General features: G+C 58.3%; 2 protein-coding genes across 2 annotated transcripts in view; both read right to left on the reverse strand.

Moving 5' to 3' along the window:
* ZNF446 (zinc finger protein 446) overlaps window positions 1-2,698 on the reverse strand; it is a 3,123-nt gene extending 425 nt beyond the window's left edge. The window contains exons 1-5 of the mRNA XM_008068436.1: window positions 2,357-2,698; window positions 2,079-2,280; window positions 1,720-1,814; window positions 507-588; window positions 113-285 (exon numbers count right to left, since the gene is read on the reverse strand). Of these exons, the coding sequence (XP_008066627.1) occupies window positions 113-285; window positions 507-588; window positions 1,720-1,814; window positions 2,079-2,280; window positions 2,357-2,698 (894 nt within the window). The remainder of the gene's footprint in view (window positions 1-112; window positions 286-506; window positions 589-1,719; window positions 1,815-2,078; window positions 2,281-2,356) is intronic.
* An 828-nt stretch (window positions 2,699-3,526) lies between these two features.
* Window positions 3,527-13,497, reverse strand: LOC103270948 (zinc finger protein 324A). Its single transcript, XM_021717754.1, is given in 8 exon segments — window positions 3,527-3,554; window positions 3,721-3,971; window positions 4,069-4,125; window positions 8,908-9,042; window positions 9,044-10,347; window positions 11,163-11,279; window positions 11,698-11,824; window positions 13,437-13,497. Coding segments are annotated over 7 exon segments (2,013 nt in total). The 5' UTR covers window positions 11,819-11,824; window positions 13,437-13,497.
* Window positions 13,498-14,414: the final 917 nt, after the last annotated feature.

Consider the following 14,414-nt stretch of genomic DNA (forward strand, 5'->3'; position numbering starts at 1 on the left):
CTGGCCCTGGGGCGATTGGGTCTCCGGGCCTCCGGGCGGGCCCTCGTGGCAGCTCTTGCTCTCCCCTCCTGGGGAAAGAGAGGGGGCGCGCCCGGTGAGTCCTGGCACTCACGATAGGCCCACCCCTTTCTCGGCTTGCAAGGCAAACTCCCCCCAGGAGGTGTGGTCCAACACAGCGGGGTACGGGGCACTCACCCGGGCAGACGCTTCTGCTGACGTCGGTCCCTACAGGCAGCGTCCCGGGCTCCAGCTGGGTCTGCGCTTCCGGCTGTGGGGGTTGTAGCCCTGCCAGGGCAGGGGAACAGTCAGGGGCCAGGCATGGGGGTCGCACAAAGGAGGGGCGGGGTGCGGCTCCAGTGGGTGACAAGGGTGCCCCGTTGGAAGAAGGGAGAATGCCCCCAAGATCCAGCAGAGGCCGGCAGGCCGGATGCCCAGCCCAGCAGGCTCACTGCTGGTCCTACAGGGCAGAGCGGGAGAGCCCGGCTGGGACGCAGGCTGTTCCTCACCTAGGGAAACCACTGTGCCGTACTTCTCCAGCATCGCGTCCCAGTACAGCTCCTTCTGCGATGGGTCCAGCAGTCCCCACTCCTGCGGATGCGGCCCTTCGCTGTGGGTGCCAGCCCACCCCGGGGTCACATCCTTGCTCGTTACCTGGGAGAGCGGTTACCTAAGCCCCATGTGCTGGTGGGCCAAGGATGAAGCTGAGAAGGGTGTTTGTGAATGCTGGGGTCCTCCTTCAGATCCCCCCACCAGCGCTGCCAGCACTCATTCCCCTGGGCCGCCCCACCCTGCTGAGAGAGTGTGAGCTTACAGCAGGCAGGGACCAGAATGGCTTTACCAAAGAATGCACTCCCTGCCCAAGAGGTCAGCCCCTCTTGCCTCCTGAGTCCCATTTTCTGGGGCTTGCTAGTTGAGAAAAATAATGCCAAAGAACAAGTCAAAACAGGTCCAGGGCAGAGAGGCAGCAGCCAGGAGGAGCCACGGGCCTGAGAGAGTGATGGAGTGCCCAGGCACTGGGAGGACACTAGCAGATGCAGCCAGCTGACCCTGCCTCCATTTCCAACTGTGCCATGAGGTCGCTGGGGAAGCCAGAAGGGAATTCTCAGCCTCCAAGCACATCTCAACTGGAAATTCTGCTGCAGAAGTTCCCCAGTGGAGTGGCTTAGAAGGTTTAGAAGCAGAGGAGTTAGGCAAGGACAAGACCCTGTGACCTACACCTGGAAGCCAAGTGCTCGAGGCAACAGGGGTCTGGGGCTGAGCTTCCAGGCCCAGAGGTTGCCCCTGAGGAAAGCCCAGGACAGCAGGGATTTCAGACACTGCTCAGGAAGAGTGTCTCTGGTCTGGTCTCAGGTGTCGGGGTCCTACCACACCTGGTCATCTTGTCCCCTCCCCACCTGTACACAGAAGTTCAAGTCACCAGACACTGGCTCAGGTCTTCCCAACTGACATCTTCGGAGGTGAGGAAGTCAAACCCAAAGCCCTCCAGTTCCAGCCACTCTAAACCAGTTTCTATGGCCTGAGGTCCACATCCTTTCTAATCACAGAGACCACCAATCTGCCCCTCTGTCCCAAGTCCTGTGGGGTGGACGTAGGTGCTACTCTACTTCTGGGCAACAAAGAGCCACTAGCCAAGGAGCTGGAAACCTTGGAGCAGAGGGTGGCCCCAGGGACACTCTCCTCCCACACCCAGGACATACACTTCCCTCTTGGGGTTCTCACCTGAATCCTAGGTGGGTGGAAGGATGCGGAGACTGGTTCCTGGTGTTCAAGGCACCCCTTGGGGGACTGGGCTGGATGGGGGGTGCTGGAGGGTGCTGGAAAGCAGGACAGACAGGAGGTAGTTGTCAGGAGCTGCCCACATGAGCCACAGTGGATGGGAAGCTGGTGTTATTGCTGTGGTCTGGATTCTCCTCTGCTCTATGGCACGATGGGCAGCCAGCCCTTGGCTCCCGCCTCCCAGGGGCTCAGTTGGGCAGTCAGACAGGGACATCCACACTCATTTCAGGACTCCCACCCTAGCCTGGCACGGCCATACTCTCTCCAGGAGCCCCTCATTCCTGGTGCAGCCCCAGCCTCACCCATTTCCTGCCCATCAGCATCAGGCTCCTCCTTCACACTGCAGCTGAGCTGAGGGAGCCCCTCTATGCTGGAGTCCTGTGGATTCTCCCCAGGGACTGCCCCAGAGGACTCCACCATCCCTGAGGGGTGGGGGCTACCTGAGAACTCCTCTGTCTTCTGGGCTGCAGGGAGCACCTCCTGCCTCAGGACGTGGGCTGTGATCTGAGGAGAAGAGGCAAGTCACAGGGGCTCGAGCTTTGGCCTGTCCCTCCAAGAAGCTAGTGCTGGCCACACTCACCCAGCCCAGCAAGTGCCCAGGATTGTGCTGCAGCCCCTCCACCAGGGCGGTGGCCTCTTCGGGGCTGCCTGGCCGCTGTCCCCGCACGTAGGCCTGGATCTCAGGGGGCAGCACACCCAGGAACTGCTCCAGCACCAGCAGCTCCAGCATCTGCTCCTTGGAGCGTGCCTCGGGCTGCAGCCACTGGCGACACAGCTCTCGGAGCTGGGCCAGGGCCTCTCGGGGTCCTGTTGCTTCCTTATAACGGAACCCCCGGAAGCGCAGGCGTGCCGTCTCTGGCTCCTCAAGGGTGGTCTCAGGGTCCAAGAAGGGCAAGTGTGGGGGACCTGGAGGGGATGGCATTCTTGTTCAGGGGGTCTTCTTGTAGCTATCAAGATGGGCCTACAGAGGAAGAGGAGTCAGGGTGTCAGCCAACAGCATCTGGCTAAGGGAAGGCAGACATCAAGTTCAGCCCAGGGGCCTGCGGCCAGAACAGAATGGACTCTGAGGCTATGGTTAGGTGAGGACAGGAAAGCTTATGGAGGGAGGGGGACGCAGAAGTAGAACACTGAGGGGAAGAGAGCAGGAGGAAAGCTTGGAGACAAACGCCTGGAGGTAAGGTATCCAAGGAGCTTCTAGGAAATTGTAAACAGTTGCGTACACCAGGCAACTGCTGGGAGATGATGGTGAAGAGATGGCAAAGGGAGTCATCACGTGCTTCCGGGGTCAAGCTAAGGAGCCACACACAGTGCCCGGTAGAGGAGGGAGGGGAGAGGTCCACCAGTTTGGCAGGTGGGGCCACGGTCCAGGGTTAGCCAGATGGGAGAAGGGGCAGCAGGTAGGAGGTGGAGCCAGGCTAGTCTGTACCAGGGCAAGTCTGCCTCCACAATCTCTGGGACAGGTTGACTGAAGTGGAGCACGCTTTGGGGCTGGCTTTGGGTCTGGGTCACATCCATGCCACAGGTGAGGCAGGAGCTGATGTGGACTCAGATATCATGCTCCCTGGCCACGGCGAACTGTGGATGACGCAGTGCCCAGGCCCTTGCGCGTAAAAGCGGAGCAAAGGCCAAGAAAAACGCTGCGGGGAGTCGTGGGGTGGCCACTGTGTCCCAGCCCAGAAGAGGGTCTGGAATGAAACACGCCCACCCGGGGGGAGGGGCTGTCAGCAGCCAGAAGAGGCCCGCACCCGGCCTATCCGCAGACCCCAGAAATTCGGGATCTGTCCCACCAAAAGGGAGGGAAGCGGTAGGCCCTCCAGGAGGACGGGGCCCTAAGACTGTCAGGAGGCTGGCGGGTCCACCAAAGCGCAGGGGGCGGAGCCAGCCAAGTCAGCGGAGGGCGGCCCCAAACCCCCGGAGGGGTGGAACGGCCAGGCCAGCACTCACCTCCACCTCCCGCGGCGGCCGTAAGGGCACTTCCAGGAAGCAGCACGGCAACCAGCCCGCCAGCCGCCGACCGAGCGCACAGGCCCGCCCCGCCCGCGCGCTGTCACGGCGAAGACGCTCGGGCCAATACCGCGCCGGTCCCCCGAGACCCCGCCCACCTCCTTTATACTACGTTTCCCGTGAACCTCCGCAAGCAAAGGCGCGACTTCAGGGAGCAGGCGCCTTTTCAGACGCCGGGGCGGGGAAGCGCTCTTTCTCCCAGAGGAAGCCGCAGTGTCTCAGAGCTTTGAGGGCTCTCTGCCCTCTCCGGCCGCAGCTCTCCCACCGCACGTGGGCCCCAGGACTTACCCGCAGCCCGGCGGTACACCACCTTGGAAGCCGGTGCACGTGCACAGCGGCCGGGTTCTTATTGCCAAGAGAAGTGAGAGGCGGGGTGTGACGTTCCGGCCAATCTGAGGCGCCGCTCCGCCCAGGCCCCTCCCGCCCCCAGCTATCCCCTAGGTAACGGCCGGAGCACTACCGCCCGCCTCCTGTTGTTTCCTTGGCAACAGCCGGAGCGTCACCCTGGCCTCCCGAGAGGTGCAGTTGAGACACTGGACCAGGACTCGCTTCCAGGCGGTCCTGGGAGGAGGCGGGACAGAAGGTGTGCCTGCACCTGGCCTCCTCTGTCACTCTGGGGGATTTCTCCCGCGGAAAGGACGCTTCATCCGACCTCTGACAAGCGCCTTGCAGACACGCGGAAGCGACACAGACTCCAGTGGACGCCCCTTTCCTGATGAGGTAACTGTCTCAGGATTATACCCTCAGAAACTCAGACATGTCTTCAGGGATCAGTCCTGCAAAGTGAGGGATGGAGGCGTCAGTCCAGGTTTCAAGGACGTGTTCCACGTTTTATTTACTGAGAACTAGACACGGTACGCTTCACTTAATCTCTCTCAACAAGGCCAGCGCAGTGGCTCAAGCCTATAATCCCAGCACTTTGGGAGGCCGAAGCAAGAGGATTGCCTGAGCCCGCGGGTTCAAGACCAGCCTGGATAACATGATGAGGCATTGTCTCTACAATAAATCAAAATATTAGCTGGGTGTGGTGGCGCGCGCCTGTAGTTCCGGCTACTTGGAAGGCTGAGGCGAAAGGATCACCTGAACCCTGAGCAGGTCAAGGCTGCGGTGGCCGTGAGTGTGCCACTGTACTCCAGCCTGGGCTACAGAGTGAGACTGCAGCTCACTCAAAAATTTTTTTCTCTCAACAGACATCGTTGTTTTATAAGTACATTAAGTGTTCTTCTGTTATGTAGGATCCGTAGCTGCCTACTCCGGATGGATAGAGGTCTTACACAAATTGAAGCTCTGAGCATGTGCGTAAATGGAGCTCCTCAACTCTCAGCTTCCCTGTGGCTTCATCAGGTTGTGCTATTTCAGGAGAGCTTAGGCCTTTTCTCTGGGACTGTGCAGATTTCCCAGAAACAACTTTTATCCTCCAGCATACGGGGAGAGTGTAGGGGCATTAATGGCATCTCAGGATGTCTACAAAAAAGCTTTGTTGTAGGTGTCCCATCCCTGAGCTGCTGGTTCCCACCCTTCTGATCATATGCAGGGTAAGCCTGGTGGGACCTTTCACCACTTCCTTGTGCCCACTCAGTATTAATGACAGCTCCCCATCCACTTCTGACTTCAGAATGCAATTGCTAGTGGCTCCTCTTTCCCCACCCAGCCCTGTCCTCGAGGATTTCTATTTTAAACTCTTCCCTCTGTGGTTTCAGTGTTTTTTTGTTTTTTTTTTTCTGAGTTGGAGTCACTCCATCGCCCAGAATAGAGTGTATGGTCACTGCAGCCTCGACTTGCTGGGCTCAGATCCTCCACCTCAGCCTTCCAAGTAGCTGAAACTACAGGTGCATGCCACCATGCCCAGATAATTGTTTTATTTACTGTAGAGATGAGGTCTCACCAAGTTGCCCAGTCTGGTCTCTAACCCCTGAGCTCAGGCTATCCTCTCGCCTCCGCCTCCCAAAGTGCTGGGATTACAGGCGTGAGCCAGTGCCGGGCCTCAGTGGTTTTCCGAGCCAAGTGAAATGGATGTGTCCAGTCAGATATTGACCCAGAAGTCCAGAGACTTTTGCAGTCACTGCCTGTTCAGAACCACAGAGGTTGTGGGGGGCAGACAACTGAAAGGTGGGGGTCAAGTGGTCAGTCATGGATATTGGGAGGAGCAGATTCAAAGACAGTGGAACCGCTGAGTGACAACAGGGGCTTAAGCAGTGGTGCACAGGAGAATCCTAGAGGGAAGACAGAATAGGGCACTAAGCCCAGCCTGAGGGGTCAGAACACTAAGTTGGCTCCAGGACCATCCACCCACGGCACAAAAAAGATTCCAGGTGACTCTGGGTACCCAACTTGTTTGAAATTTCATGGGATCCCAGAGGAGTCATCAGGGCAGGGCTTCATCTGTATTTCAAGCTCTGCATAATTAGAAGAGGGACAATGGTTCAGGAGTCCACAGGTTATCAGGAGGCCCACCTCAGAAAACTGGCTCTTGCAGGGCCTTGAGGAGCTGGGTCCAGAATACTCCAACTCTTTGCAGGAACTTGGGAGGTTTGAGGGGTGGATGAAGGATCTGGCCAAATGGCACAAGACCCCAGTTTGTGCTCTTTGTGTAGGGGGATAGCTGCAAGGTTCTGGAGTCTATAGGATGGATTCACTGGGCAGGAGTCAGCCTTGCAGGGCACCACACATAGCCACATCCTCTGCCTCAGTGCAGGTTTCACACAGCCCTGCCTTGATTTCCCCACTTTCCCACGGTCAGGAGGGCTCATCTCCCAGCAGAGCTGCTGCTTGAGGGTAGCCTCACCCTGCCCACTTCACCCAGGTCTCCTGGCTGCCCCCTCTCACCTCTGGCCACAGAGGATTCAAGCACTCCACTCACTCACCGGGCCAAAGAAAAGCCACATCTCTCCCTGTGGCCTCTGGAGGACCCAGGTTGAAGCCAAGTCTCTGAACATCTGTCACAATGACACATCCTGATGGCACGTCTGCATACGTTCACTATCATCTCCATTGTATTGTGGTGAAATGGGTGTAAGTTGGAACTATTCATGCAAATATTTAAAAATAAACCTTTATCAGTGCTTTGTTGAGCACTTATTAAAACCTGAATCAACCGGGCTCCGTGGCTCAGCCTGTAATCCCACACCTTGGGAGGCTGAGGTGAGTGGATTGCCTGAGCCTGTAGGTTCGAGACCCGCCTGGGCAACTTGGTGAGACCTCATCTCTACAATAAATCAAAATGAGCCGGGCATGGTAGCGTGCGCCTGTAGTTCCAGCTCCTTGGAAGGCTGAGCGGTCGCTGGAGCCCAGCAGGTCGAGACTGCGTTGGCCGTGAGTGGCCACTGCACTCCAGTCTGGGCGACAGAGTGAGACTCCAACTCAAAAAAAAACCTGAACCAGCTGGGCATGGTGGCTCACATCTGTAATCCCAGCACTTTGGGAGACAAGAGGCGAGAGGACTGCCCAAGATCAAACTGACAACTTGGCAAGACCTTGCCTCTACAATTAAATAAATAAATAAATAGCCGGGTGTGGTGGTGTGTGCCTGTAGTTCCAGCTACTTGAAAGGCTGAGGCAGAAGGATCACCTGAGCCCAGTCGGTCAAGGCTGTGGTGGCTGTTAGCGTGCCCCTGCACTCCAGCCTGGGCAACAGAGTGAGACTCTGACTTAAAAAAAAAAAAAAAAAATCAAAAACTAATAAAACACCTGAACCATTGCCCTGGCACAGGGACAGGAGGCTGTGTTGTAGAAGGCCACACTGCTGTACAAAAAACCATGTGTATTCCAAGTTGCAAATGCTACTGTTTCCAAGAAAGACCGCTAATTTACCCAGAGGTGAGCCCTCAGGAAGGGATGGTGCCTAGTCTGCTGAAAGCTACAGAAAGCAAACTGGGCCCCCACCCCAACTTTGTTTGTGCCATGCAAGGGTGTTACATGGGAGTTGGGGGAGCATCTCAGGAAGGCATCACAGCCTCAGGTAATGGCAAGTCCTTCCTATTCAGCTGTCCCAATTGAAGTGGCACCTGGCCACCAAACCAAGCAAAACAGCCTCATCTGGTCTCCTCTGAAGTTATTAACATTAGCGTACATGTAAATGTTGCTCATGCCAATTTTGGTGACGAGACAGTGACAGAACTGGGCCAAGCTTAGACTTGGAGGAGAATGTGAACATGTGCCACCGGGGATCCATCATCCTGGATCTGTCCTTCCAATGCTGAGAGCCACATCTTGCCCAGGAGGCTTCCACCTCGAGTTGGACACATGTGGGAACCCAGGCCAGGCCCTCACAGCTGGTTGTCTAGATCACAGCCTGGGAGAAGCATCTGGATGCTGGGCCAGGACATTTGGGCTTCAGCATGGTTCTGCTGTGTGCCATCTGTGTGCCTCGGTTTCTTCATCTTCCATGTGGGGATACCAGCTGCAGCAGCCACCTGACAGGGCTATAGGAGAAACTTCTCGGCACTCAGAACAGGAGCTGGCAAGTGAACTCATGTTGGCCCTTATTAGGATTCCATCTGTTAGAGTATCTGGGAACACAACACTCAGTGGACCCAAATCTTGCTTCCCTTTCCCCACAGAGGAGGCTGAGATTCAGAACCCAGCCACCTGCCCAAAGCCCAAACCCAGTCCCCTACTCTCCTGTGGCCTCTTGCCTGTTGGGTGAGCCAGGGAAGCCCTGGATGAACAGAGGCTAGGAGGAATATACCCAGAGGCCGTCCAGTAGCCAGTTTGTGTGCAGACATCACAAATTTCTTTGGGCTGTCCCCATCCCATGGCCACATTGCCCCACCTCACCTCAGCATGCACTGTCATAATACACCTTGAAGTGGCACCACCATGCAGGGCTGCCATTGTCAGCCTCCTTATGTTTCTAATTGTAGGCTCTTCCCCACCAGAGTCCCAGTATCCATGTCCTGCCCCTCATGTTTCTGTATTGTGACCTCCCCTGGGGACGGTGGTGTGACCTGTGACTGAAGTGGCAAATCCTGTCACCATGTACAAATGGAACACAGTCAAAGGGTCCCCCTGGTCCCTGATTCAAATGCACAGGCCTTGTCCCCATTGTGGATCTGCAGAGAACATGGGCCCTTTAGCTTTGGAAGAGATTCACCAAAGGCTGGGAAGTGTGGGGCTGTGACTTCCCACCTTAGGTCTGGGCTTGCATTGTGACTGTGGCCAGGGATGTGGCAGGAGTGGGGTCAGCTTCCCTCCCCGGTGCATTTTCTGATGATGCCCCCGAAGGAGGCCTGGCTTGGGTACGCATGCTGGCTTTAGGTCGTCGCACAGATTTTTCACCAGTGTGGATCCTCTGGTGGTGCAAGAGGGATGGACGTTCCCGGAAGGCACGACCACACTGTGCACACATGAAAGGCTTCTCACCCGTGTGGATGCGCCGGTGGCTTAACAGCACTGAGCTCTTGGCGAAGGCCTTGCCACAGTCCCAGCAACGGTAAGGCCGCTCGCCTGTGTGTAGCAGTTGGTGCTGAGTGAGGTTGGAGCTGTGGCTGAAAGCACGGCCGCAGTGTGGGCACGTGAAGGGCTTCTCCCCGGTGTGCACACGCTGGTGCTTAAAGAGTGAGGAACCTTGGCTGAAGGCAGCCCCACAGAGTGCACAGACAAAGGGCTTCTCACCCGTGTGTGTGCGCTCATGCTGGATCAGGTGCGAGTTGCGGCAGAAGCGGCGGCCACACTGTGCACAGGCATAGGGCCGCCCGCCCGCATGGATCTTGCGGTGTTGGCTGAGGTTGGAGCCATGGCTGAAGGCCTTGCCGCACTCACTGCAACGGAACGACTTCTCAGCTGTATGGATGCGCTGGTGCCGCACCAGTGAGGAGCTGTGCCGGAAGGCCTTGCCACACGCAAGGCACGCATAGGGCGTCTCGCCGCTGTGGATGCGCTGGTGCTGCGTCAAGTGTGACGTTTGGCTGAAGGCCTTGCCGCACTGGGCACACTCGTAGGGCCGCTCCCCAGTGTGGGTGCGCAGGTGCTTGAGGAGGTCTGAGCTCTTCACAAATACTTTGTTGCATGCCCTGCATTCGAAGGGTTTCTCCCCAGGGAGGAGGCCAGGGCTGGCCTGGAGAGCCTCACCCAGGTCATCCCATCTCGGGGGCTCCTGGCCTCCAGGGAGTCTCTGAGGCTCGTGCCAAGCCACACCCATTCTGCCTTCATCCCGGGCACTAACATCCTCCAGGTCCCGGACGCTCCCCATGGCTCTCCCAGGGATCCCCCGAACATACGGTTTCTGCCGCTGGGTCACCCTGAGATGCCTCCCCAGTGGAGCGCGGTCTGCCAGGGTCTTCCTGGACCGGCTGCCTTCAGGAGGCCTCAGTGGGGAGGTCAATCGTAGGCTGACACTTGCTTGGCCACTGCCTGAGCCTAGCAGGAGCCTCTCCCAGTAGATCATCGACACCCCTGTGGGTTTTCTCTCCAGAGATGGGGATGTACCACATTGCAGGCTTTTTGCACTGTGGCAAGCACCAACAGTGGGGCAGACACTAGTAGGCATCCTAGGAGGCCTATGCAGAAAGGCTCCTGGCAATGCATTTCCTCCAGGATCATCTCCATCCTTCACCAAACGCCAAGAACCTGAAGGCAGAGAAATGGTAGTTGCCTGGGGCAAGTTCCAAGACAGTGGGAAGGCAAGAGGTCAGAAACTTAGAGAAATAGCAGAGGTCCATAAGGTCCAGCAGGAGGGGCTGGAGCACTGGGGTAAGCATGTGCCCTGACAGGTGTGGCACTTGGTGGGAAAGGGACTCTCACTATTGGATGCAAGTCCCAGGGCACCCAGAATGTGGAAATGAGCACAGATGAGCAGCTGGGATGTTACCCAGGCCTTGACATTGCCATCTCTCCTGTCCCATCACTCACTTCCTTTGCCCCAGGACCACAGTCTTGGGCACCCCTCCACAGTCCACTCTGCTCTTTGCACTGACCTCTGTCTAAGCTCTACCTTCATTCATCAGTCCTACTTGCCAACTGCCTCTCCCCAGCACTGGTAACCACACAGAGGCAGGACCAGAAGGACCCTGGTGGCGGCTTTGCCTTCAGTACCTGGATGGGCCTGGCCCTGGAAGGCTCAGGTAACCCTTGATGAACACAAACAGATGAAAGAAGAAAGGAATGACCCCACAATGCCAGCTAGATGTGGAGAATTTGAGATCACACAACCCAGCTGTGTATCTCACCTTTGACTGGGGAGCCTTTCTGTGTGAACCCAGTCCTGTATCTTTGGAACTTTCCTTCAAGGGCTGCTAAGGTTGCTGCCTCTAGGAGAGGCTGATGACGGAAGGGGAGGTAGGTGGGCGGTAGAAGATGAGGGTGTGTCTAGGGAAGCTGGAAGGGGACCAGAGGCTTGGGCAAAGGCTGGTTCCACATTAACCCCACTCTACTCTCCCACTCACCAGGGTTGTGCCTTCTGTGGGTGTTTCTGGCTGGGGTTGTGTCCATCCCATGGGGAACCCAAGGGTCCTCACCACGCTCAAGTTGGATGACCACACGAGGTCGGGAGGTGGAGAGTCCTGTGGGGAGGAAGAGCAGTTGAGAGGCCAACCCAGCTTGGGTAACCCACCTCCCCTCCCCAGAGAGAGCAAGAGTCAGGGGTCATGGAAATAGATGACATCATCTGTGCAACCAGGAGAACCTGAAGATGGCCCAGGACGAGGGGCTTGTAGGAACAACCCACGGGTTGAGAGCAGCAAATGTATCTGCAGCACCAAATGAAGGGGACTGAGCTCAGGCACTGAGAGGTCACACTGGACAAGCTGAGAAGTTGTGACTGGGCCAACCACACTATGTGTCCAGGGTCCAGACCTTGCTCCACATGGCCCCAGACCAGAGATGTGGGCCTGCTCATTGCCCACTAGCGAGGTGAGGGGGCAGTCCTGACAGAACAGCCTGTCACCAACTGGGCTTCCCACAAAGGACCCAGGGCCTTACCCAGTGAGGACACAAGGGCAAAGTTTTCCAGCATCACACGGCGGTACAGGGCCCTCTGTGTTGTGTCCAGGAGCCCCCACTCTTCCTGGGAGAAGTACACAGCCACATCCTCGAAGGCCATCAGGCCCTACAACAGCAGGAGAGAGACACAGACCAAGGTGTGGCTGTGTGACCCGGGACCAAGCTCCTTGTCCCAATGGCCACCTCCCCTGATTTCCCACAGACACTCACCCGCCTTCCCTGGGTTCTGCCCCAGGACCTTCTTCAGATGGCACTTCCCTCACCTGTCTGGGCGCCCTCCCCTCCATCTTCACTATCCTGGCCACAGATGTCCCCTCAGCCTCCCATACGAGAGCAAGCCCTGGGTGCTTGGTTAACTGCCACATCAAGCATAGTCACAAGTGTCCACCTGTGTCAGCAAAACCCTAAAAAGTGACCCTCCCGAGACATATCCTTTCTGCTCTCATAACAGGCAATTGACTCCATCCCCGCTCTGGACCCCCATGGCATGCCCATCACTGGGACCCTCCCCTGCTGTGCTTGCCTGACATTTCCAGGCTGCCCCTCCAGCCTGAGGTTGGATGGTCCCCACCAGTGGCCAGAGGGGACCCAGGGACCTGGTGAACACACAGTAAGTCAACCCCTTCCTCCGCCACGGTGGTGCCTCACGTTTCTTTTCTAGTTCGCTGCCACCCTCGCCTCCCTCAGCCACCTGCCAGACTTTTCCCCCAGCTCCAGGCACCCCCAACCACTCTCCTCCACCCTCAAGCCCCAAGGTTCCATCCCTGGAGAGGCCATGAGATCGCTCCCTCCTCAGTCCAAGTGCCAGGCCCTGCCTTCCACCCAGGACACCAATAACCTCGGTTCCAGCAACACCGCCACTCCAGGACGTCAGAGTGCTGCTCTCTCCCTGAAAAGCCTGTTTTCCCTTGAGATGCTTCTTTCTGTCTCCAGCTTGCTCCACTCCTCCAGGAGCTCAGGCTGAGCACCCACCTCACGCCGGATGCTTCGGCGGATCCACCCAGAATTCCACTGCTTTCCCTGCGCCACAACCCTGATCCAGTCCAGGCGCCACCATCGCACAACTGAACTGAAGCAGGGGCCTCTTCCCTCACAGACATCCCTCTGAGTCCTTTCTCCACACAGCAGACAGGTTAAAAATCCCAACTCGGGGAACGTCTGGGTTTTGCTCAGAACCTCAGCCCTCAGCTGCCCTCGGAAAGGCCCACTGCCTCGGCCTGCCCTGCCAGGTACACACGCCCCCTCTGAGCTCCGCCCTCCCGGCTTCTGCACCTGTGGGTCCTCCTCTCGGAACCGGCTTCAAGCCTCGCTCCCCTGGAGGCCGGCAGTCAGGATCCTGCATGTGTCTGCGCAGAGACCTGGACGCCGGGGTTGGCAACGACGGCCCACTCCCAAACAAGGTAGGAGTAAGTCGTCAGGGCAAAGTCCTTCCCGCTGTGGGTTTCCGCCCCGCCGGGACAGGGGTCCCTCGAGTCCCCGGTGCCGCGGCTGTCAGGATCGAACGCCGGGCCCCGGCTCCTCCGTCTGACAGGGGTTGCCGAACGCCCAGAGCTCGACTTGCGCCTCAGTCGCCCCTTCGGGCTGCAGCCTGGAACGGAGCACTTGGCCCCACCGGCCGCCCCCGCTGCGCTCGGGGAAACCGAGGCTCGGGAGGCGGGGCCTCGGCCGCGGGCACGACGCGTGTGCAGGGCGGGCCGAAGCGGGCCCTCCCTCAGTACCTTATCGCCGCCTTCGCCTCCGGCCCCAGGACCCGCTGGAAAAACGGCCCCAGCGACCCGCGCCTCAGCCTGGATCTCAGGCGCGGCCTGACGCCGGGCAGCAGAGTGACAGTCCTCGACGCCGGAAGTGCCGCCGAGGAGGCTCTCATTGGCCAAAGGAGCGCGGTGGAAGTTCGCGCTGGGTATTCTGGGTAATGGGCTCCCGCCCTATTTCCGGCGCGTGGGCGGGGCCATCGACCGTCTCCTCGGCAACGGCCAAGCGTCGCCGCGCAGCGCGCTGGGAAATGGAGTCCTGCGGCTGCTGGTGGTCTTTGGGCTGGCTGTCCTGCGCCGCTCTCCCCAGTATCTGGCGCCTGCCCAGATAGCCCGAGACGAAGCCCTGGGGCTGGCAACGCATACACTGCGCAAAAAGTGCCGAGGTCCAGGCGCGGAGCACAAAGGAGAAAACGACCCGGAAGGGCGGGCGAAGGGGCGGAGAGTCGAGCTCCCGGGTGTCGGCCCAGCTCAGCCTCTTGGCCCAGCTCAGCCTCTTACCTGCCGTGCGACGTGAGCGGGCTGGGACCTCTGCGCATGCGGTGTCCTGTAGAGCAGGGCCCCCAACCTCGGGCCGCGGACTGGTGCGTTCTGTGGCCTGTTGGGAGACGGGCGCCACGGCAGGAGGTGAGCCACGGACGGCACAGAACCCTCGCTTGCTGTTGGGCAGGGGGCGGCGTCCGTTCTCGCAGAAACGCGGACCCTGTGGTGATCTATGCACCTGGAGATCTAGGCTGGCGATCCTTAGAGTTTATGCCCAACACATTACAAAAGGTTTTGCTTTTTTTATTTATTGTAGAGACGAGGTCTCGCTAAGTTGCCCAAGCTGGTCTCGAACCCGTGGGCTCAGGAAGTCCTGTCACCTCCGCCTCCCAAAGAGCTGGAATTACAGGCTTCAGTCATCGCCCCCGGCAAGGTTTTGATTTTTTTGGGGGGGGGTTTGTT

The sequence above is a fragment of the Carlito syrichta genome, unplaced genomic scaffold (assembly GCF_000164805.1).
Source record: "Carlito syrichta isolate Samal-C Ts95f unplaced genomic scaffold, Tarsius_syrichta-2.0.1 Scaffold310876, whole genome shotgun sequence".
Lineage (NCBI taxonomy): Eukaryota > Metazoa > Chordata > Mammalia > Primates > Tarsiidae > Carlito > Carlito syrichta.